This window comes from Lampetra fluviatilis, chromosome 3, assembly GCF_964198595.1.
Source record: "Lampetra fluviatilis chromosome 3, kcLamFluv1.1, whole genome shotgun sequence".
NCBI classification, from domain to species: domain Eukaryota; kingdom Metazoa; phylum Chordata; class Hyperoartia; order Petromyzontiformes; family Petromyzontidae; genus Lampetra; species Lampetra fluviatilis.
This window is the reverse complement of record NC_136277.1, coordinates 26,756,833-26,782,369: the sequence shown is the minus strand read 5'-3', so window position 1 is coordinate 26,782,369 and position 25,537 is coordinate 26,756,833. Positions and strand designations below refer to the sequence as shown.

General features: G+C 42.2%; 1 protein-coding gene across 1 annotated transcript in view; it reads left to right on the top strand.

Moving 5' to 3' along the window:
- The window catches only part of LOC144955790 (fibrillin-2-like), a 78,668-nt gene that overhangs the window by 6,747 nt on the left and 46,384 nt on the right, over positions 1–25,537 (top strand). Inside the window, exons 5-27 of the mRNA XM_078885955.1 lie at positions 58–153; positions 1,892–1,987; positions 5,880–6,077; positions 6,785–6,910; positions 10,249–10,374; positions 10,778–10,930; positions 11,405–11,746; positions 12,215–12,286; positions 12,458–12,583; positions 13,626–13,748; positions 13,916–14,038; positions 14,714–14,866; positions 15,179–15,229; positions 15,695–15,820; positions 18,424–18,549; positions 19,076–19,195; positions 19,350–19,487; positions 20,728–20,778; positions 21,332–21,457; positions 22,833–23,057; positions 23,726–23,851; positions 24,413–24,541; positions 24,914–25,039. Coding sequence (XP_078742081.1) covers positions 58–153; positions 1,892–1,987; positions 5,880–6,077; positions 6,785–6,910; positions 10,249–10,374; positions 10,778–10,930; positions 11,405–11,746; positions 12,215–12,286; positions 12,458–12,583; positions 13,626–13,748; positions 13,916–14,038; positions 14,714–14,866; positions 15,179–15,229; positions 15,695–15,820; positions 18,424–18,549; positions 19,076–19,195; positions 19,350–19,487; positions 20,728–20,778; positions 21,332–21,457; positions 22,833–23,057; positions 23,726–23,851; positions 24,413–24,541; positions 24,914–25,039 — 3,078 coding nt within the window. The remainder of the gene's footprint in view (positions 1–57; positions 154–1,891; positions 1,988–5,879; positions 6,078–6,784; positions 6,911–10,248; positions 10,375–10,777; positions 10,931–11,404; positions 11,747–12,214; positions 12,287–12,457; positions 12,584–13,625; positions 13,749–13,915; positions 14,039–14,713; positions 14,867–15,178; positions 15,230–15,694; positions 15,821–18,423; positions 18,550–19,075; positions 19,196–19,349; positions 19,488–20,727; positions 20,779–21,331; positions 21,458–22,832; positions 23,058–23,725; positions 23,852–24,412; positions 24,542–24,913; positions 25,040–25,537) is intronic.

Sequence of the window (25,537 nt, the reverse complement as noted above, 5' to 3'; positions counted from 1 at the left end):
CGGGTGTCTGCTGTTTTTCTGCTGACATGGGGAAATCACCGGTGTGCCATTTCACAGTCAGCCAATGCAACATCAGGTGCATGAATGGCGGTAGCTGCGCGGACGACCACTGCTCATGTGGAAAGGGCTACACCGGCACCCACTGCGGACAGCGTGAGTTTTGTCCATAATCGAGTATTTTTTTAGTTTTGTCGCCCACGTGACAAACGCATTCTCGCAGCCGCCACGACAGTCCCCTAAGCCGCTGACGTCATAATTGTTTTATTTTGTCCTCATGCTAATGCATGTGTCGGTGAACTGCAGTGTGTGTGTAAACGTTTTTTTTAAAGATGAGCTACGACTCTACGAAACAGCAAGCTTGGAAAGTTACGTGCTGAAAAAGGCACCCGCATCACAATTTTAACTGATTTGTGTATAAGTGTAAAAAAAATCCCCTTAAATGTTATCATCCTTTGAAACTTTCGTTACACATGTTGTGCATGCTACGCTGCTAATAAGTTCACTAGTGTAAGTAATATATACACGAAATATAAAAACATATACTCAACCAATATATATGTGTAATATAATGGATACATGCCAGATACTCCAGAATTGGCAAAACATAAGCTCGCCCGTGATGAGTTAACTTTCAGAGATATATTTGTAAATGAAGCTAATAATTGGTTTCTGCGGTAATATAATATTTGTAAGCCTTCCCCATTTGGCTCCCGTAATCAATACCAAAGTATTTATAACTTAGTTTGGAGCCAAGAAGAAAATGAATATGTAAGCTTGAAAGAAACCTGACATTTGAGAATATGAATAATTATTTAGGAAGTACATATCTTACGGGTGAAACAAATGCTTAGATGAATTGAGATTGCTTTAAGACGTCACTGAACAATTTCAGTACGTTTTAGATATTTCCTTTGTTGCAGGGAGAATTAAATTGCCAAAAGAAACACTTTCCCACGTGCTCTATGTCAGCATAACTGGAGTTCTTTATTGCCAACAGTTTTATTTTATTTAAAGTATTCAAGGAGATCGCTATGGATTTTCACCCATTATAAATGTTGTTGTAAAGAGTAAAAAAAAGATATACATTCCAACATTCGTTAAAGATCAGTTCCCTGAGCCAGTCACGACCAAACTTGGCCCAGCTAAGTGGCAAAAATGTAAGATTAATTAATGCGAACATTAATTACGTTGCAGATGTGGTCTCTTGAGTCACGCATGGACTGGAGATCTGCTGATTGTGCATTTTCTCTCTCATTCTTATTATTGGGAAATATTTGAGACCCATTTTTTTCTCTATTCATCAGCCACTTGGAGCCAGTCCCGATTCTTTCTGTGAATGCAGACTTGGCTCTGTTTCAAATGTTCTTTTTTTATAATGTAAAAAAGATTCTTCACAAAATCCGAGTCTATAAAGACGATTGTTTGCTCGAACCATTTTGAGCAATCTTTTTTTTCATCTGGCCTCATTCTTTGTAAAACTGCAACCTCTAAACTATGAGAAGCAAATATAATGAAAAACAGCTGCAGGAAAATGTTGATCTCAGCTGAGATCAACGTTCGCACAACAACAAGCTACCCACACATTCTGTATTTAGAGTATTACCACAGTGTATTCATGGTCTACGTGTCCACATTTATAATTATATATATATATTTTAATTTAAGCTGATTGGCATTGTAAAGTCATACAAGTTAGTTCACAAATCATTAAATGTAGTTTAAATAATTAATCAAAAATCGGAATCTGGAATATATCCGGAATCTGTCTTGAAATGGTAGATTTACAAGCCGACTGGGAAATAAATACAAACTGTAGGACTAGTCCCAAGACATTGCAACGTAAAGTTTTGATGACAAGCAAATAGTAAATCTCAGCTGATCTATTTCGCAGCTGTGTGTGATACGGGATGTCAGAATGGAGGCCGATGCATTGGGCCAAATCGCTGTGCCTGCGTCTACGGATTCACAGGCCCACACTGTGAACGAGGTCAGTGAGCGAGTGTCCGTGCATGCCCACTTACTCTTCAGCAGCAGATGTCTCTTTCAGGGTGGAACCAACGTTATTATAAAAAGGGTAAAGGTGCAGCCCTTGGAAATGTTTGCTCCTGCCATTGCTAGTGGAAGGGGCCCTCTGCAAGAGGTGGTTATAGAAAGCCACTCTAGAGGGCAAATTTGGCATATTCTTCTACACTATCCAGACGTCTAGGCAAGAGGTGGGGGTACCCACACTTTAACCTACCACACGAAACCTGCCGATCGACAAACTTTAAAAAAAACATTTTTTGTTAAAACAATTATCTACGATGCCAATTTATTTTTTAAATGTTGTGGTCTGCATTCTTACATTGTTCCTGGTTCAGGCTGTTGGCAAAGGTTCTGAGAAATTCTGGGGAAATATTGTTGGTTGAAAATTATATCTGGTGTACCATGTATGAAGTGCATATTGCTTATTATAGCTGAGTACTCATCGGAACAAACTGCACTGGAATACAAAGATAATGTTCTTTTTTCCTACATAATTTATTATTAGTAGTAGTACTAAAGGATAAATGATCAAGTGGAAAAAGGCATGTGGAGCCAAGATTATTGAACTTTAAAAACAAAACAGATGCTGCTGTTCTGTTCGCTTAAAACCTTAATTCTGGGTAAAGAACACTGAGCATACGGACATCTTTTAGGCAGCGGAATTTATCACCTGTTGGCCACAGGGTTAAGCTACTAGCGCGTTGATCTTTTGGAAACGAACCCATGTCACATTTACAGGCTGTCCAAAGACTAGCTAATAACAAGGTGCTTAAAATAAAACATTCCTCAAGTACACGACACATTAAGGAGGAAGCATGAGCAGCACGTATTCTGTTCCACTTTTTTTAAATTAGTAAATTATAGTATTTTTCATGACAGCTACTTACTCAAATGTTCCACTTCTGCCATATATAAATAAATAAAACCACACGTATAGCTCCTGGAAAGGAAGAGTCAGCAAATTGAAAACATGCACATCTAATCCTAACATTGAAGAGTCATGTTACGTGCAAGCGTTACGTTTCGGCACAGGAATGCCTGTGAGCATCAAATAATCGCCTAATAATACAACATTTTTTAACGTTTACAAAAATGGACGGTAATTATATAAACGCAATGCCGCATGTCCCACCCTTGTACATATGTGGTTCCCGGACCAGTATTCATGCGTGGTGGTAACCATCTTTCTCTGTAGATGTTCGCAAATGTGGCCCATTCACACACGGCAACGTGTCCTTAACTTCGCGCACATTCACTTATTTCCAACATACAGCGAAGCATTTTCCCCAAGTCTGCAGAAGTTTGCGCTCGATGTTTTTGTCCAATGCCAGCCGGGCATAGTGTCACTCTAATGTTCATTCTGTAAATGGCCTTATATCCGACCTCTACACATATCTGCCTCTAACTCAGTCCCTTAGCGAGTCTTATATTTGATCTTGCATCGTAGTAGTAGCAATAACAACAGACACCAACACTGGCTTGGAAAACGTGATTGCCATAGCAACAGACGTTACAACATCATTCTGCAGGCTGCCCTTTATGGCTGGTACGTGAGCCAAGCAAAAAAATATGGAAGAAATCTGCCAGCTTTGAGTCATGGACTTCAGGGTGGGTGGGTAGAGCTCAGGGAGAAGGCCTCCCAAGGGGGAGGGGGTGTTTCCTCATGGGTGTGCCTGTCTGTGAACATTCAAGCACTGCCATGTGCCCCTTCATCATGCGAACCATACCACTTCTTCGTCTTTGCAGCAGCAGCAGCAGCAAGCCTTTAACAAGATACAAATCACCGTGCAGTGAAACACACTCTGCGGAAATAACTCCCTGCCATAGTGGTTCCGTGTGGCCAGATGTTTCACACCTGTGTGGATGTTGGGCCAAGCGGTCTCTGAGAGCGATTCACAGCAGTTTGAGAGCATTTATTAATGCTCCAGTTAACAGGGGCGACTGTGCTCACAAAAAAAACGGGTTAAGGAATACAAAAAAAAGTCAATTGTACATTCCATGGTGGCACGCTTCCCTCTACATTGTTAAAACTCTTGATTGAATGTGTGAAATTTTATTTATTTAGTTGCTCCACCCAACCAAACAAAACTTACATTTGGCAATGAGTATAGTATTCTACATCCGATTATAAATAAATTGTTAAGTTAAAACGCACCACAGGCTGGAATTATTACTCACAACAAAACAACTGCCATTGTTGTTGGCAGCATATATTTGATATGAGGCCGAATTATTTTGTGCAACCAATTTTTTCCCAATTATTTATTTTTCCTAACGTTTAGTTCTTTGGGGCATAGTATTGATTTAAGATAAAAATGATGCAGATATACAGCTTACTCAGCAAAGTCCCATTCTGCTTCCCACGGGTAATGTTTTTTACTGAAACCATTCACAAGCATAATTTTATTTGATTAATTGAACACAGAAATATGAACGTCATTATTTGGGAGCCTGTGTGCACTGGACCTGTGCCACGATCACTAATCACCTAAACTGACCCCCTAAGGTGCTTGCTGGAAGGTTCCCGGCATGGCTGGTACTCATTTACGTTCCAGAAGCAAAAAATAATAAATGAATTGCCTTAAAGTTGAATTTAATATTTGTCATGCGTTTCTACGAAGATTGGGACATTTTTGCACCATTTCCTGAACAAGTACAGAGTTTTTGTGCTCACTAATCTTAATTAAGTTGACAACCCTGCTTTTCTCCATAAGTGAGTTATTTTGGTGAAGGGGCTCAGAAGAGTAAAAAAGGACCCGAGCAAACAGAAGTATGAACTTATTTAACACAGCCTCCAAAGGAAGTGGATGATAACATGCCCACAGTTTAATCAGAAAAAAAAAATTCTGGAATATTATGATGTTTGGAAATTATTCTGTGATCCATTCCGTGGTGGGCTATTTTAAAAATTTGCCATTACATTTGTTGAATATGTTCCCAAGCTATTAGGAGACTTTTTAGCCTGCAAAAATAAATGACCAAATGTCAGAAGAACATAGAGTAACAAATTCAACTTTCCGATTAAGTCATGTTTCATGAATGTTGTGAATTATGGCCAAATTAGACATCTTTCTTTGAGTATTAACCAAAATATGATTCGTACAGCTTACATAATTTCCAACGGGTGGATTTTTGTACATCCCAAGCCACCGATAATCATCTATCCTTGCTGGCACAACTGCTGACCATTAACGGGACTGAATTTTATAACAATAATTTACAATTTACATATGTTTGTCAATCCGCTGCTGGATCAAGACCTCCCGATGCTACTGGTAATGGGGGATGTTTGACCATAATTCACCAAATTTATTGGTGTGGTTTTGTGTAAACGGGAGTCCAAGACGCGTTTGGATATCACTCAACACTGCAATTAGCCATGGCTGTGAATCATACTCAGGTGGCCGCATTTTTATAACCAGAGTATTACCTTTAACAATCAATTACTGGCACGTTTTACACTCTCAAGAGCTAAATATAAATCGAATCTGTCATCCTTGGCCGAAAATAACCTTACCATGGGAAAAAAATCGGCAATAACATAACATATAAGTTATGGACAAGGCCTTACCAATTGCTAATTACATATACTTAACAATGTTAGTTGGTTTTACACATTATGTCTAGAAACTCGCCCATAAATATCTTGGACATCTGGAATAACGGCTTACCTTTATGAGAACATTCTACAGCACTTGCTGCAGTTTTATTATGATTATTATTAGCTATATTCTCAGCATGGAACAACACACCAATGCAATAAAATTAAGATTTTTACACAAATGCAAATCTGGAGCGTGCCACGACGACACTGAAGGGGCGCGCTGACAAGCGACTGTCTGACCTCGTTACAGATTACCGCACTGGGCCCTGCTTCACGCAGGTGAGCAATCAGATGTGCCAGGGCCAGGTCAGTGGCATTGTGTGCACAAAGGGACTCTGCTGCGCAACTATTGGCCGAGCCTGGGGCCACCCATGCGAGGTCTGCCCTGCTCAGCCGCATCCCTGCCGCCGGGGATTCATCCCCAATATCCGTACCGGTGCCTGCCAAGGTAAACCCGCCTGCCCATGAGCAATCCTTCACTCGTGCACATGTGTATTTTATGTACACATGGGGTGCATACAATACACAGATCCGACCATGTCTGTCCAGTGCTCGCCGAGCTGCATTAGGTTCCGGTTGCTGAACGAATACACTCACTATACGCAAAGTGCTTGTCACAAATGAACCATAATATCTTGCTGATCTCGTCAAGGAGCATAAACCATTACGCGAGCTCCAGTCATCCTCGCAGCGCCTTGTGGCTGGCCATCGAACAAAGATGGTCAGATGCACTTCTGCGGCCATCTGGAATGCTCTTCCTTCCGATATTAGGAAGCTTCTGGAGCTATGCCCTTTTTAATATAGATTGAAAACTAATTCTCTAAGAATAGCTCTTTTGTATTTAGTTTGTTGTCCTTTCCCTGCACCTCCGATTAGTATGGTTGGCTATGTATGGTGCAAAACAAGTACAAAATAACATACATACAGTGTACATGCATGAATACATATGTACATACATCTTTTACTTGTGCACATACGTATGATATGTGCACATGGGCACGAGAGTACACATGGTTGCGGGAAACCACAGTGACGCGGGATAGAGATGTTTGTGCGCACATCTGTTTGTACGCACAATTAGCTTCACACCATTAGCAGAAGGATGTTTTTTTTGTTTTGACCATCTGCAAGTGTGTTGTATCTGTTGACTCGCAGATGTGGACGAGTGCCAGGCCATCCCTGGCATGTGCAAGGGTGGCACGTGCGTGAACACAGTGGGATCGTACGAGTGCAAATGCCCTTTGGGACACAAGCAGAGTGAACTGTCCCAGCAGTGCGAGGGTGAGCGATGCCGCGCCTCTTGCTACACACGCACACCCGCATACACTGGAAAACATATGTACGTATCGAAATCTTCAAATAATATATTTACGCCTCTTAGAGAAACCAGCAAGCCCATTAGCTCGCAACCGGTCCGGGTGTGAAGTGCTGTAACTTCACCGGCTTCGACTCCCCAACACGTCCATTTACTTTGGCAGCACGGGGTGGGCGACGGGGCTGGTGGCGTGCTCGCTTAATGTGATGGTGAATGAATTGCTGGATGTGAGTTTGCAGCACGCAAGAGAACAGCGAAGCCTGGCTGAGAACAATCACTCGGTTCCTGCCATTCAGTCGAAATGTGGAGGAAATTCCAAGTCTAGCGGACTCACATTATTTATATATGAACCTCATGGCGGGAATAAACGGCGACTCCGTCCCACCGCGCACATAAACGCCGCGACCCACCTGGCGCGGATCATTTTGTTGTCACGTCGTCCAAGCGCAGCGGCGAGGACGAATGCGCAGAAAAAACAAAACTTTTCAACTTTGATTAGCACATCGTCAAGAGGTCGTCGAGAGGAATACATTGCCGTATCGTTCGCCTTCAACAGACATAAAATGACGTCGCAACGCAGTTTATGCGAGAGCCGGGGGCTAATGGGACCCCGGGGTTCCGCCATGAGGTTAATTTATATATTTTTGTATTGGGCTATACAGTAGATAAAAGTAATACTATTTCAGGGACAGTCTCATGGCAATAGGCATACACAAACAATACTTTGAGATATTCCATAAGAAACTGAATACAGTGCTCATTTTGGTAAAATTGCTATGTTCTTATTCACAAGAATGTTATTCCCATGGAAATATTTTTTTTTATTTATGAGCCAACTTGGTAACAGCAATGGGAAGAGAGGTCACATTTGAACATTTTGCAATATGGCAGCTATAGTTTCACTTAATCTCAAAACACCCAATGCGTGTTTTTATCTTTCAAGGAAATCTACAGCAAAGTGAGGCATATGCCAGGCAGTTTGAAACAAAGAGTCAATGCATAAATAATGCGATGCAGAATGAAAATGGGAAATTGCAGTTGAATGCATTTATGAATGCTAAAATTGGCAGCCTCCATGTTGTTCATTATTCTTAAATTCCAAAGAATTCCATTTAACACCACAGCTGGGCACTCATTCCACAAACGTCAATCTACATTGAGCCAACGCTGCCTGATTGTACGTTGTACGAAGTTCAACATTCACGACGTTTTTAACCTCCTCACTTGAGCAATTCATACACAAGCTTCAAACTACAATACGTTTACATGTAGGATCAACAACTGTCTGTGTTTATAAAGCGCAAATGCGCAGCCCTTTGATTTATTGCTCACACCACTGTTGCAAGAAGGGTGTCTATTATAATGAGCTCTAGAGAGCACCTATAAGAGGGTTATTTTGCCTACCCTCTACGTCTTGGTTGAGGTGGGAGTCTATGAATGTATGCCTCCAAATTTCAAGATTGAATATGAATTAGTAAGAAAGGTGGTGCCATTTACTTAAGCCAATGAGAGTTTATTGCGACAGTTTATTTCTGTTACAAGGCGTACGTGGTATTGCATATAGAGGGGTAAATGCAGATGCTAACATACAGGGTACATCCATAAACAAGAGCAAGTGATAAAAATGTATTGTGCAAGATTACAAAACTATGTAAGCCTGAAATAAAATGTAGACATCAGTTCATGTGTTGGGACAGTGAGGGATGGCGACGGCTTGGAGCGGCCCTCATCCAGAAGGGGATTGATCATGGCCAATGATGTTGATGATAATATAATACATTTCAATAATATTAAATATAAGTTGAATAACTTAAGTTTATTAGAACTAAAAGTCCACAAAGTCAACATTACGTAAATATACACTCAAGTAAAAAAATGTAGAGAAAATGTGGAGGAAAAAAAAACCTGGCTAGACAATGGCTGTAATATTTCAGTTTAAACGAAATACGATATTGAAAGTATTGTTAAGCAGAGAATTTATGAAAACATTTTTTGCAAAAGTAATACAACTAAAAGAGAAAAAACTCATGAGTCATAAGCTGTGACCTAAACGGAGCATAAAAAAACATGATACAATACACAACGGGACAATAAATGTAAGTTCAGTTTAATAACGTCTGGTAAATCAATTCTCAATCGAATGAAAGTTGATAATAAAGTTCGACATATGAAGCCCTAAGCCTGCCAGTGTCGGTTAAAAGTACTATATATACACACAACATTCTGCCATTGTCCGAAAACAGCAACATTGTTAGCTGCATATATAGTCCGTGTATTCACATTTTGTGTCCAATTCTAGTTCTACAAAGTCAGATGTTTCAAAGTTTATGTCCAATTCTAGTTCTAAGAAGGGAGATGTTTCAAGGTTTGTGCCCAATTCTAGCTCGAAGAAGTGAGATGTTTCAAAGTTTGTGCTCCATGATAGTTCTAAGAAGGGAGATGTTACAAAGTTTACATGCAATTCTAGTTCTCAGAAGTGAGATGTTTCAACGTTTATGCCCAATTCTAGTTCTAATAAGTGAGATGTTTTAAAGTTAACGTCCAATTCTAGTTCTAAGAAGTAAGACGTTTCAAAGTATATGCGCAATTCATGTTCTAAATTGGCAGTTGTTTATATAATTTACTGTATATAATATCCCAAAAAAATCACACTACATTAATATAAATAGCATTCTTTAAAAAATATGTGAGGTCCGTTTTTGCTCAGCTATTCATTTGATTTGCTCCATCAATGGACATGGGAAATACATTTTTAAAACGTTGAAAATTGTTTGAGAGTAAAAAATGCTTATATGTGTGCAATTTGAAACATGGCAAAGGATGTGCGTTTGCGAATACGAGTAAATAACGTGTGTAAAATAACGTTTCGAAAGTTGTTTGTCAAAGAGTTGATGATGCTTGGAAACATATGCAAACCCTAAATGTCTTGTAGTGGCCACATCATTGCCACATTCATGCAGCTGGGTAACTTTTAAAAAGCCATCTGTGCTTAATACAAATGAAAAAAGTTAGATAAGTGTAAAAATAAAAAATGACACTTAATATGTTTTACAAAGCATGGTGAGATTTCCTGAGAGAAATCCAGTTTTACACAAAGAAGGAATATTATTCCAAATGGCATAGGGACCAGATCATATCAAACACGTTCACAGAGGAAGAATGTAATGTCCTTCCACATCCTACACCCCATGTGCACAAAGCGAAACATTCAATGATAATTATGACGTTCAGAAGAATTGTAACCAGCTGAGATTCTCTTGATAATCCTTGCTTTGTTTGTGTGCTTCCAAAAACCCTTCTTTAGACATTGACGAATGCGAAACCATCCCTGGCATATGCAACGGTGGAGAGTGCAAAAACACCATCGGGAGCTATTTTTGTAACTGCCCTGCCGGCTTTTCCACGCCACCTGACCGCTCAAGTTGTTTTGGTAGGTGGCCACGTTCAATGTATAGTGCACACACTCTGGCACGCACAGCGTGACGAACGACTGCAAGCATTTTAGAGAATGAATCACGTGCTTGTGTATCAATCTAAAGGCCGACATTTTTTTAATATAAAAAATGTATTTATTGTTTTCATAATGTATTTGACGTGAATAATTGGAAGGGTCTTCAACGTGTACTCCCCAAGAGCTGTATGTATTGACATTCAGTAGAGTTGACTTCAAATACGATTATATTTTTCAATTTGTTCGATTCCAAGCGATTGTATTTCACTATATTTCTTAGAACTGACTTTCCCGTTGTCAATATACCATATTTTTTACATGGCACAGGCCACATCAAGTGTGTTTGCAAATCACAGCAATGTTTGTGTTTCACTCTTCCCAGACCAGCGCACAGGGGCCTGCTATGCATCACTCGCCAATGGACGGTGCAGTGCAGTGATGCAAGGACAGTTCACGAGGACCCAGTGCTGCTGTGACTCGGGCCGCTGTTGGTCTTATGGCCCTACACCAGAGATGTGCCCCATTCGTGGCACAGGTGAAAGACATTTCGTTCCCCCTCCTACGTGCATTTGCATCTTATCTATGCCTGCCTGCCTCCCAGATCCTCTGCCACCACCCTTATTGTAGAGGATCTCCAGTATCCTATGCTTGTCTGCATGTGTGCGTTTATAGATTTTGAGACTGATTTTAACGTGACAATTTTAAGAGCTTGTAAATGCAAACTGAATGCAAATAATAATGAGACAGTGAAGTGATGATGCTGATGAACCTCCTTGCGAAGTTATTAAAAACTCTTCGCGTGAAAGCAGACAAGAAATAACAGTCGAATAAATAACATCATTAAATAAGTACGCACATACATATTGTTCTATTGTTTACGCCACCACATCCAGCTCACTTTGACATCTGTTAAGTGTTTTGTTGAAATATTTACGTACGTATGTGTTTTGTGTTACGTGCGTGAAACACGTAAAAAAAATAAACGCTTGCGCGTCTCATCCCCGTGCAGAGGAACACCAGCGAATGTGCGAGCGCTTGCCATATTCACCCGGCCCTGGGCAAGGCTATCCGGACAGGCCACATGTCTCCGGTGATCCCAACGGGCCCGGCGGGCCAGGCGTACCCGGCGGACTTGATCAGTTTGGACCGGGTGGCCCGGGTTACATAGGCGGGCCTCACAGGCCTGGACAGGCTGGTGGCCCACATCAATCAAGAGACCCATTATTGCCGGGTGTACCCTTTGGGCCTGGCGGGACGCATTTGCCAGGTGGACTCCCGAGACCAGATACTCCTGGTAGCCAATTTCTACCCGGAGGGCCAGGAGGCCAAGTGGGACCTTACCCTGGCGTTGGTGAGTATCTTTGTTTCTTATCTATACACATACAACATATACAGTGGCACCATAGTAATGCAAACACTTAATCTGCATTATAAAGTAATTTACAGAACACATATACTGAGCCCGCTGTATGTGTTGGAGTGACGGCATTTTCAACCTCACTGCTGAAATTCGTGTAATTTTCTGTTCTTTTTCTGACAAATATTTGCTGGAAAATGTATATCTGCGAAACTACGTAAACCAGACCCACGGTGTTTCATCTTTAACTCCTTTGTCCTTACAGAAACCATTCTAGTGTGAAAAAGAAACCATGTGCATTACACTGCAGCACAATATATTCTGAAGCTTTGGCTGTCATTTGTACAAAAGCCATTGCTATATTTAGCCACTTGGTCATGCACACCAACCTTTTATACATCATACATTTTAGCTTTTCATGAATGTGGTGTACAAATCTAATACTTTGTGTGGTTTCCCCAGGAGGGATTGGTGCTCTGAACCAAACACATTGTGGCCGGGGATTCAAGTCAGACTTCCGTGGTGGTTGTGTTGGTAAGATTTACTCCTTCAATGCTGACTGAAACACCGTAGTAACACGTAAGAAAGCTAATACACATCGCAGCTACTGACTCGCATGAAGTTCGCATTTTCAATTTCAACGTGCGGATACATTTTGCGGCGTTCACAATGTTCGAAGTGTGATTTTATTGATTTATTTTGCAGACATCGACGAATGTGTGTACAATGGGCAGGTCTGTAAAAACGGTCGGTGTGTCAACACGGAAGGAAGCTTCCAGTGCATCTGCAATGCAGGGTTTGAGCTCACTGCTGATGGTCGCAATTGCCTTGGTGAGTGCTCCGAGTGTATCTACGATTGAAATTTCTCCTTGACCACGTCAAAATGGCGGGCACTATTTATCGGTGCATCATAATTATCTGCCCCTGTCTTGCAATAATAAATCCCTGATATCTACGTGGTTATCCACAGATGAAGTAATTGTCCACCACTTCTGAACTCGGGGCTTTGAGAAGATCACTTTCGGGTGGCTCTTATCCATGTACAGACACCAATAGGATTATTTTCTCCACTACTTCCGGGTGACTTCTCTTATCTGCAAAACGATGTGGATCAAATAAATGTATTCAGCACTCCTGGAAGACCATGGTTGAATAAAGGGTAACAGTGGCTAATGGGAAGCATCCAGCTGAGCATAATAGGATTTTCAAGGCTCCACGGGGGCGATAGAAAAGAGACATTGTGGGTAATAGGGCTGAGGATAAGAGGAGCTTCACTGTAGTCAAAACAGTATCAAAGGAGCGTTACCCATAGCACCTTCCACTTTCTAGATTGCAAATCAGTGAAGTCTATAACTGACAAAATAAATATTGCTGTAACATTTAACAGGGTACTATTTAGGTACTATTTATGCATCAAGAGTGATAGTGGACTGGTGCGTAAAACAGTACCGTATGTTTCTTATTACAATGTTTACATATGAGTACACGAATGTGAATGAGCAGTTAAAGGTGAAAGTGCCTTGCATTTGTTTGCTCATGACATTGCTGGCAAAAGGGCCTCCCGCTCGATCGAGTTCAAGAGTGTTCCTCCACAGGCTATTTGAGCCTACTGTTGCACGCTCGTCAGGCAATTTCTGGGATCAGTGGCAGTGCCCACATTTTGACTCACCAAGTGCGCGACTTGCCGATCACCTGTGGTGTTGCCATTTATACTGCTGAATGGAAAGATTCCGGGGAATTTGAGAAGCTCGCCCTTTGTTTTAACTGCCGCACAGTAAAACTAAACCTGTGACCTCTGGATTGCAAGTCTACTATGCTAACTGTTACATAACGGCAGCATACCAGTTAAACACTTACTTTTCCATATTTACAGATCATGACGAGTGCTCCACCACAAACATGTGTCTGAACGGGATGTGCATCAATGAGGACGGGAGCTTCAAGTGCATTTGCAAACCTGGGTTCTACCTGGTGCCCAGCGGACGATACTGCCTCGGTAAATGAGCACTGCTTTACAACGAAAATTTCAGCACGACCACGAATTGAATGCGTTGAACCATGATACATTCTCTCCCGTTAGCTGAGTGCATTTGCCAGTGTATATGGCTCGGTCAGAATGGAGCATCCCCTTGTCGATCTAACGATTTGTAAACTCTGCGGCAGACATTGACGAGTGTCAGACACACGGCATTTGTATGAACGGACGATGCATCAACACCGAGGGCTCCTTCAAGTGCGAGTGTCCTCCAGGCATGATCGTCAGCATGGATGGGCGCCTCTGCATCGGTACGGTGACTATAATCACAATTCAATCACAACATTTAGTTCTATGTATTAAAAAAAGAAAATCTATTACAGGTTTTTTTTACCCATAATTCCTTGCGGGCTGTAGGGTGGAAAATAAAAGTGAATTGTGACAAGGCCATCATGCAATATGGTGCCACTGCAGTCAAAACAATTCACTCCAATTTCAGCTTCTGTATCAATTGGAGGATCACCTCAAAGTAACTTTTGGAGTTTGTTTTTTAAAAGTATACCCAAGTTACGTTTTTTTCAATATACTTGGGTACACTTTTCAAAGGAGACACCCTGTGTAAGCTGTGGGGGAGACGGTGACATTGGACACCCATAGGCTCATAGTGCGGGGTCAACAAGTCAAACTGCACCACGTGGCACCCAATTATCCCCCAAGTTAACTTTTATATGGTACTAGCAATTTTATAGGTCACTGAGTACGCCAGCACACATATTCCAGTGAACCTTTAGCGCCTTGAACAGATGGCCCTATGACATTGAAGTTGTCAAATACTGTCCGTGTTTATTTGCCGAGTTTCAGCCATTATTGGCAGTCCAATAAGCAACCAACAAGGCAGTTCTGTTTATACCCAAGTCCCAATGCGTGCATTTTGGGGCCATGCGCCTTTAAACACAGTTTATGCCCCGGTGTTTGTTTTGCTGCAGACACACACATGCGCAGCACTTGCTACGGCGACTACATGATGGGAAAGTGTCTGACCCCTTTCCCTGGGGCCAACACTAAGTCCGAGTGCTGCTGCGCGAACCCCAACTTTGCATTTGGGGAGCCGTGCTTGCCCTGTCCCGCGGTCAACTCTGGTAAGGAGGAGCAGCACAAGTGCACATTTTACGCGGTGATTCAATACACTCGTGAATTTGCTTGCTTTTATTTTGTGTTTAAGATGTTTTTTTGCCACGATTCTATCGCATGCTATGTTCCAACAATAAACCACGCTGCCCGGTATAGCTACGTGTCGTGCGTGTCCAGTTTTACAAGGTTCAAATATTGGGTTGGCTGAAAATTAAAAAAGAGACACATTTGAAGGATGGCAACGAGGGGTGTGTGAGGGAAAAAACACGAGCAAATTTGGTTAAATATCACCCATTAATATTGCCACCCAATTTTCACAGATGACTACAAGATGCTTTGCCCAACTCCTGGATTCGACAACGGGGGGAAAGGTGAGCATGCATTTCCAATGTTTTGTGGACATTATTTGTACTTCCTGAATATCCGTGCACTTATGCAATGCATTGGGCCGTGTTTAATGTTTTGCACAAATGTGACATCAACAAAAGTGTTCTGGTGTGTATATCTTTATCATTAGAAATTCTAAATGAAGCAGTTTTTAGTTCATACCAAGTACTGCACATTAGTTTATTATGACACTTTTTTAATTTGTAAAGAAACTCCCAAAGAAACCCTAATTGCATTTTAGAAGTATAAGACCATTATTAAGAAGACAGAATAATAGCGTAGAACCTTGACTAAGCTTTTGTTGACACATATGCTGTGTATCCTGAACAGATTACACTGCGTGAAATAAATTCTTAATATGTTTTTAAACGTTTGCACACTCTTTGTGCTCCCTTCCTGACCGTCTCATTCATTACAAATGTTAAGTAGTTCTGCGATATACCTTTCAGACATCAATGAGTGTGCTCTGAACCCGGAGATCTGCACGAATGGACAGTGCGAGAACCAACTGGGCACATACCGTTGTGTCTGCAACATTGGCTACGAATCTGACATCACTGGCAAGAAGTGTGTAGGTGAGTGGTCGACAATTTCACCCCTGCGTAGGTTTTTCGCGGGCGCGCTCTGTAACTCCCCCCGATGTTTCACTCCACGTGCAATGTAACTCCCCCCGATGTTTCACTCCACGCGCCGTGTAACTCCCCCTGATGTTTCACTCCGCGTGCTTGGAGCAAAACATCGGGCGTCATCCCGAGCAACTCACGGTACACATTGGGAAGGTATATATATTTTTTATACTTTGGCACGTGATGTGAAACTTGCACACGTTTGTCATTACAAGCTCAGTTGGTAACAATTTCACTTCACACGCTCTTGAAATATGAGAAGTCGTAAATCAACGGAGGGGTTGGATGTGTGTTTGCACATTTTCTGTGGTTGTTTGGCTTTTGCGCATCTTCCCTAGATGAGGCCCCCCCCCATCCCCCCGAGGACATGAAAAGCGAACAATGTGTTGAGATGATTGTTTTTCAAAAGAAAATTCACAGTTGTCCTTTAGCCGAATTACATCACAGCACCATTGGAACCTCATTTGCCAGTAAAAATATGATAATTGGGTTTTTACCCTTCTATCTGGCAACAAAACTGACACCTTTTTACAAGGAGTCATGTTTGCATAGACCTCTAAGGAAAGCTGTCTCGGGTGTGGGCCAATCAACTTCAAGGATAGTGCACATTATCAGAGTTATGTCTTTTGTTTGTATTATGACTGCAGGTATTGCGGTCTATGCAAACATGACTCCTTGTAAAAAGGTGTCAGTTTTGTTGCCAGATAGAAGGGTAAAAAACCAATTATCATTATTACATCACAGCACTTAGAGCCCTAAGATAACGTTCTGAAGTGACATTACCTGCGTTGGTAACAATGTACGGCCGTTGTGGGCGAACATGCTTACAGAGATCAGGGTCACTGCGACGTCTGCCACGTGTTTTATGGAGGCCGGCACTGTGATGAGTGCCATTGTTTAAGCAGCACATTCACACACACATGCACAATCCGAAGCTCGACATCGTACAAGAAAACCGGACCACAATTTTTTTTTTCCAATAAAAAATACAACAGCGAGGTAGAGTTTATCGCACGCACCGAAAACAATCAACCAGCTGGATGTAAATCACACGTTTCATGGTTGAGCCTACACTCCTGAAGAGTTGTTTTTTTTCTTGAGATTCTGCTCATAAAGTCTAGTTATTTTTTTTTAATAAGGACAGGGTTGAATGCAAAGTCTGCCGGCAGTCCCTGTGGACGTAGGGATTGGCTTTTTTTTTTGCGAGGTAATGATTTGGTGGTACAAAGACCGACTGAAAGATGATAGTTTGGCTCCAGACTAAGTCACGCCTGAAAAGCATATGTGCACGGTCCGCTCTTTTTTCCTAATGCTAAGTGATTGGCAGCCTGAGAACATAATAAATCAGAGCCTCGGGGAAAAGGGATTACAGCAAAAGGAATTCTGCTCAGTGGTTCAGCGTTGCGTCTGCAATTTTGGGAATTTGCCGACCACGAACAAAATGGGAGGATTTCTTTTTTTACCTGCTTTCCCACAGAGGAGAAATAATCCCATAGATTGCCTTCACGTTGGATTACATATTAAAAATCATTTAATGGGTTCGACATGCTTTAAATTTAAAATAGCAGTGCTAGTGATTTGTCTATTTGGCCAATGTTATCAAAATTACCAGTGTGCAATGGGCTCCATGAACCATGTGAAAAACCCTTCAGAGAAGCCCATATTAATCTACTTCCTTGTTAAATTAAAGCGTATATTTTTTATTGTTGCAAAATATCACAAAGTTACGTATTTATATTTATGGATTCCGTTGGTACTTTACGCACAAATGGAGACTCAAAGGACATGCCACACTGAAAATGTGGTGAACAACTTCCAACGATGGAACATCTGTTGACCGATTGTCCACCCTTGCTCACTGCGCATCCCTAGAAACTCCTAACTGCAGATCAGAATGTAACGTCACGCTGTGAAATGTTTTGCTATTTCACTGGACAGCATCATGTCGTCAATATGAAGACGATGTGCCACTCACCCTTGTGAATTTAGGCAAGGCGATGCTGGTCACCCTTGAGTACAGACGATTTATATCAATGTGCAAAATGGTCAACATGGCTAGGGACATAATCTTGGTTCCATGCAACAATGGAAAATGTACATTTTAACGAGTTTTTTTTAAATGAAATTAATATTTCAGTTCACCTGGTATTAATTGAAGTCAATCTGTCTGAAAAATAAATCCAGCGATACTAGCAGATCATTGTGTATGTAACAGGATGGGGACTGATTCATATTGGTGGAAAAGCACAAAATACCAGCAGAAAGTGACTGCCAGCACATGAAACAAGAGCTTTGACTAGAAGCCCCATCGCCGTAATCAACGAATATCCATTTCAGCATCTTCGTTTCACTCTCGTCATTAACACATTAACTGGCGATGTTGACATTTTCGTTTAGTGTAGGGCATTACACCACCACCACCACCATCATCAGAAACAGACATTATCCACTGCTGGATGAAGGCCTCATTTTGAAAATAGCAACAAACATCACCGTTGTTGACCCTTTTTTGATCTGAGTTTTACTGTCGCCTTTGTTAAAATGTTGAACAGACGTCGACGAATGCACGCTTCGCGCTCACCTGTGTGATAACGGAAGCTGCCGGAACACACCTGGCAGCTACACCTGTGCCTGCCCGGCGGGATACCTCTTCAAGCACGAGACGGAGATGTGCGAAGGTGGGCTTGGGTTCCGTGCACCCGAGATGCAATGAACATGATGAATTCATTCATTAATCTATTCATTCATTAACTCGGTGAGCTAATCTTTTCCATTAGCAATGCAAGAACAGCAGTGAGATGAGAACAATGGAGTCATACACTTTTGGGCGGCTCTCCATAGCGGCCATAGACGGGGCTATACGGACAATGTTTTCCTGGTTTCAGTGCCACATTGGAGCCTATGGTTGATAGAGTTGGCTTCAGTTAAGTTATATAAATATAAACACTGTATATATATCTTTCTTGACAGATGATGCCAAGTTCCCAATTTGTTGAAGTTGGAAGTCCAGCTATGGCCATGCCCCGATACTACATATTTTCCTCTTTCGTTGATTTATTATTACTATTATTATGTTTTCACTTCCATTGGCGCATACTTCTGTCTATTATATATGTGCAGTATGCTTGTTTTTGTAATGATGTGGCGTGCATATCTGATGCGGAGCATCGCCGTGTGTTTTTTTCCCTCCCCGTCGCCTCTTAGATGTCGACGAGTGTGAGTCTAATCCTTGCATCAATGGAAATTGCCAGAACACGGTGGGCTCATTCACCTGCGTGTGCCTGTCGACAAGCAAGCTCGACCAAACCAAGACCATCTGCATTGGCAAGCCCTCGTGTGACATTCTATTTCCACGAATATTGATTCTCTTTCCTGTAACTTTGCACCCTTTGGACGCTGCGTACGGCACTCTAATCGTTTCTCTCGAACGTGCCTCGCCACCCCCTCCGTCACTCAACGCAAATCGCAATGCACGCAGAGAGCACCAAGGGAACGTGCTGGCTCAACATCATCGACAACCGCTGCGAGGTGAACGTGAATGGTGCCACGCTCAAGTCGGAGTGCTGCTCCACGCTGGGCGCCGCCTGGGGCAGCCCGTGCGAGCCGTGCGAACTCGGTATGAGTTGGCGTGCACCCCACGGCAACGCAACAACAATAAATATCGCCGCTCACTGCAAATGTATCGTAGGTTATTTTTTTGTATGTGTTTTGGCAGTGTGGTGGAGGGGGGGTATTTGTATCCTTGGTTAAATCATGAGCCTGCGTGATTATATTAGGTTATAGATTTGCGTTAGTTATTTACTTGCTTTTAGCTCTGTGCAAGGCCTTGCGACCTCTGAGTGAAATACACTTTGTAAGTGTAAATTATTATTATTCGCTCCAGGTGTTGGGAATTCGGTTCCTGATGAAGCTCCCAGCACATGGAGCGACATAATCACAACAGTGGTTTACACAGCCCTTAGCAATCCTTCTGGTGACGTGTCAGATTTGGGGGTGTTTTTGACCATACTTCACCACGCTGGTCAGTGTGAGACAGTGAAGCGAGTGGGGGGGGGAGGGACTCACGGCCAATTGAAATATCTCTGTCCGCTAACGTAAGCTGTGGCAAGTCACTGGATTCAGAGTGCAGTGCGTGGGGTGGAGCGATGGCAGCTGTTGCTGGAAATTATAGCGGACTCACTTTAATGCATCGGAGAAATACCGGACCATGTTGCATTAAAAAAAAAACTTAGCATTTGTTTTAGCCATTCCCTATTTGCAGCCGAGGTAAAACCCTCCTATTCATTTGGCCCAAACAAATATTCGTTTTTTTAAAAATCAACATTCACTCTGAATGTAAATGCACCAAGTGTGAGTCGTGTGTTGTAAATTCAAATGACCTAAACTTCCCCAAATATTATGTATCTGTGTTTGTGCAACTTCCACAATGAATGAATTTATTTTCGCATCACTAATTGGATGTTTTATTCTTTGATTGAAATTATCTGTGCATCCGATGGCAACTTTGGAGGAAATCCATCCAAAGTGTCCATTAATGCACCAGCGCCTGCATCGTCCTGCTCACCAGTGACCAATCTCCAGACAATTCCTTCTTTAAAAACGGACCTCTGCCGAGTATGCATTAAATAGAATTGTTGACTTCCTATGGCAAGTGAATATCCATGCATACTACTTTATATTAACGCTTGATTTCAATGATCCACTTTTCCGGAAACTTTGGTTTCCAAAAGAGCTCCCCTACCAAATGTGTCTGGCACCTCTATTGTTAAATTGTCTCATTTTTCATAAGGACAGCATGTGCTTTTCACTGTTTTGTTTTGTTTATGCCCAAACGCAATTTCTCTTCTTTGTTGCAGACACCATTTGCCCCAAGGGTTTCTCCAGAGCGAAAGGAACTCAGTGTGAAGGTATCGTCATTTGCGTGGCATTGTTTCCTTCCCTTTAGAGGACTCACTCTCACTGCATAAAACGGACCCGCCCCCCGTGAAGTTTCCAACACGTTACAAGGAAATGAAATGTACACAAGGGAAGACGAAAGCAAACAACGTCGACATGTTAGCCAGTAGGCTTCAATCAGCCATGTGCTGAACATCTTGAATGATTCTTTCTCAGCGTGATATTCTATTCCCTAGTTTCATGAAGGGCGATGTAAAATTATAGAATAAATATGTTATATAAACACAAGTTAAATTACACTTACACATGCTCGTATAATATTGCATCTCAAATTATTTGGCTGGGAACCGCTGTAATAGATAATACATATGTTGACCTGTTGGACCACAAATGGTGCAGTCTGACCAAGTTCTGGCTGAACAAACATTTAATGGTCTAGCACAGGATGTGATCTTTTGCACAATTTCAACACAAGTATAGTGAATGCATCTCACTCTTTGTCTTTTCCCAAAGTTCACCAAAGATGACCTCTCTCTCTCTCGTGCTCACATTCCGCACCTGCAGACGTGAATGAGTGTGAGGTGTTCGCGGGGATCTGCGTCAACTCTCGCTGTATAAACACGGCCGGCTCATTCAAGTGTGAATGTCCACCTGGCCACACCCTTGAGAGCACCGGCAGGACCTGCATTGGTAAGCCTGATGGGAAAAAAAAACACTCAAAGCAAAACACTTTTCCTCAGTTAAGCAACACGCTTTACACCAACGCTGCCCGCAATGCAGGAAGGTATATTAGGATGAAGGAAGGTATATTGTTCGCCACGGTGAGAGCCAGGCAAATCTGTCTGTCGCCTAATGATGCCGGTTTTAATTATTGGCAAAACATCGTACTCAAATTATGAATGTTGTGGGTTTACTCTCCAACACGCCGGTGTGCTGTCCTAGTAATGAATTGGTATGTTCTGTTTACGTGACAAACCTTACTAATTGGCTGTGTCAGGTGGTGGCGGATTTAACGACACATTTCACGTGATCTCACCAAAAAACCTCTATTATGGATATTTTGAATTGAGTTTCCAGGAGAACTTTTTTTCTATATTTAGGGAACTTTAATGGTATAACAACACTCGAAGTACATGTTCAGGCACTTGAGAGGCAACTTAAATATTCTCACAGACTGACTGAATTTCTAGGCAGTCTGAATAGTAATAGTCTAAATATATATTTTTAGGCAGTATCAATAAAATGTTTGACTGAAATGTGTTTAGCTTGTACAGCATATATATTAAAAAACATTCTTAAGAGATTTTTAAAAAAATAAGTACTATGATTGTCAATGCAGTTACTGCTGAATTCTTTTATGGAATTTTTGATGTGATCAAAAAAGGAATTGTATAAAATATTCTGAAATCGCATTGCAATTATATTGTTAATGCATGTATCTCACTCCGTTACCACAAGAGTAGAGAAAGCATTAGGCCAAAGTCAAAGCTAATCTAGGTCAGTTTTTAAAAATCAAACTATATTATAAAATGTTTTGCTGGCTGGCTGGCTGACTGACTGGCAGGACGTGACGTCCGGAGGGAAGAAGGGACGGACAGACGCTCACGGCCAAAGAACATTGCGGGCTTTCTAGTTTATAATAAAATGACAAAATAATGAAATTGCTTGCTCGTGAGACTACCTGGCAGAACGCCCTCCACGAGAGATCGGTCTCAAGAGCCCCTCTAGAGGGTGTTTCCGCACGAGCCAGACACGTTGAAATAGCTTGAGCGTCTTCTTGGTTCTTTCGGTAAAGTCACGTAGAAGGGAAGACGGCTGCTTGCGTTGTGGCCGAAACGTCGTGAGAATTATATTATTATATTATTTTATTATTTTTATTATTTTATTACTTCCCTTCTACGTGACTTTACCGAAAGAACCAAGAAGATGAATCCCTGCAGTCACGAAAGCTTTAAATCGAAAAAAATATAGCTTGAGCGACCACACTTTTACTTCTGAGAAGTTTCCGCCGTGTAACCACCGCGTCACCCGTTCATTCGGACCTTTCTTGTGACATGTCACGCAGACCTGCGCCTGGAGAACTGCTACCTGTCGTACGAAGAGGAGGAGTGCGAGGAACCGCTGGCCGTGCGTCTCCGCAGCGACGTCTGCTGCTGCTCCCTGGGCAAAGCCTGGGGGCCCGAATGCGAGGGTTGCCCCGAGAAGGGCAGCGCGGAGTACGCCTTCCTTTGCCCACGTGGCCCTGGCTACTCCAACCGTGGCGACCCCATCGGCCGACACTTTTTCAAAGGTGACGGCGGGGTGGGGGGCCTTGCTGCTGCGTCGCAAAGTAATGGTGGCTTGTAGCGGGTTCGTGTTAGTAGCCCTGTACAATTTGGTTGGGGGTGGGGGAGAAGGGGGGAGGCTGGAGGTAGTTGAGCCCCCACCCCCCCCTTCCCTTCTAAAAGCTCCAAGCAATGGCCAACACAGCATTGCCTCACACACATAGGGTGGTGAGAGTTGGAGTGGAGCGCACGATGGACACAAGTAGATTATCGTTACTCGTCGTCGTATTGTTTGCGTTCAACGTTCGTTTCAAGTTTGTTTCACATTGACTGTGTCATTCCCCCCCTTTAAACAAGGCCATGCTATACAGGTTGGTTGGAAGCAGCAGTGGTTTACTTCGTGCTTGCTGCTTTGATTTATGAAGATGATAACTTTAAAAAGAAAAGTATTTTTTTACAGTGGGGAAAATTGTCATACAGTTGTTTGAACGTGATCTGTTCAAAACAAGATAAGAGCGCTTGGAAAGATTGACCTAATGAAACGTTTTAGGCCCAAATCCTGTAATTTTGAGAGCACAGTATCAACAAAATCAGAGGATCTGGTGGACAAAAGTATGTTTATTTACTTCTTGTGTAAACTGTGCTTTGGGCTTGCCCTCATTAGCGATGTGTATACTTTATCCTCTCCGCACAGATATCAACGAATGCAAAGTTTTTCCACAAATGTGCTCCAATGGCAAGTGCAGGAACACCATTGGGAGCTTCAAGTGCAACTGTGAAAATGGCTTCGTTTTGGACGCAGAGGGCAAGAACTGTACAGGTATGATCCAACACAATTTACACACCTCTTGGGAAGGGAAGAACAAACATATCCGTAAACATTCGTCCCAGAATAGCCGTTATGTGCTTTGATTTATGTCGCCATGACAAAATATATGCATTTGTTTTCATAACATCATTGACGCTTGTATACAATTTGAGGATTCCTGGCAGTGCACATTAGGGTGCTTGTTGCTGTAATTGGGCTGCATAAACATGAACTGTAGTGAAATTCAGAGGCGTGAATGTGTGAAGCATCACAGGCACTTAATATCCACATGGGCGCTATTCGTCCAAACTGCACTATATGCTCGTGCCAATGTGCGAACTGATGAATATTGGATTCGAAGGCACCATGAGAATAATATACCCAACCAGGCCAACGCTTTTGTTTTTAAAATATCCTCCTTGTAAGGGCCACTAATGTAACCACTTTTGTACCAACAAGTTGTTTAACACGTGTGCTAAGATGTGTATGAATACATTTCCAGCGCCGAGTTGACTCGCGTTACTGAACTCTGTCGTTTGTGTACCTCTCCCCCTCTGATGGCTTCTTTCACAGACATTGATGAGTGCAAGATCTCTCACGACATCTGTGGAATGGGAACTTGTGTGAACACACCCGGAAGCTTTGATTGCGAGTGCATGGAGGGCTTTGAGAGTGGCTTCATGATGATGAAGAACTGCATGGGTATGACCTGTACATCATTATCAACAGCATCCTAACTCGCGATAATTTTGGTTATTGTTGTTGTTGTTGTCAGCCTGTAACTTCCCATTGCTGGGAAAGGGCCTCTCCAATTTTCTTACATTCCTCCCTTTCCTGAGTTGTTCTGGTCCAGTAAGGGCCTCCAAATACTTTGATTGCATCTCTTCCATCTCGTCCGCTTTCTTCCTCTGCCTCTTTTTCCTTCTCACGGTATCTACTAAGTTGTTCATTTTACTTCAGAGCTACACCATTGCACGATCGCACACTTGCCTAGGCTTTGTCGTTGTTTGTCTTGCGTCGCGTTCGTGACATGAGCTGCTTGCTTTTTTGGGCACGTTTTGTGCCGCCGTGCAGACATTGACGAATGTGAGCGGAACCCGCTGCTGTGCCGCGGTGGGACATGCGTGAACACGGAGGGCAGCTTCAAGTGCCTGTGTCCACCGGGACACGACCTGAATGAAGATGGCACCGTGTGCATGGGTAAATCTCCTCCGCTCCCTTCGCAGGCAACAACACCGTTTTAGGTCTCTTTATCGCTGCTCCATACGTCAACGTATTTTCCCCCTCCCAGATGAGTGTTTTTCATGAACCTGACCTTTAACAACTATGACAGAGTTACGGTATATATATATACCAATCTCCAACTTAGTTACACATTTTACCTCATTTAAAAATGCATTAATACAATGAGAAAAATACAAAAATATATACTTTTTAAAAAATACTGTAAATATTTGTATTTCGCCCAAATATAAACACCTATTTGACTCTATTAGCTCTGCATACTTAAACAACAAACTTAGCAGCAAACAGGACAAAATTATCCTGCTTATTTCGCAGCATGAATGTAAAAGCTAAAGGTGCAGCCTTGCAATTTTTTCTTCATACCGCTGTTGACAGAAGGCCCTCCAATAAAGGAAGCTCTAGAACACCATTTAGAAAATATTTTAGCCTGTTTTCTAAGCTGACCCGATATAC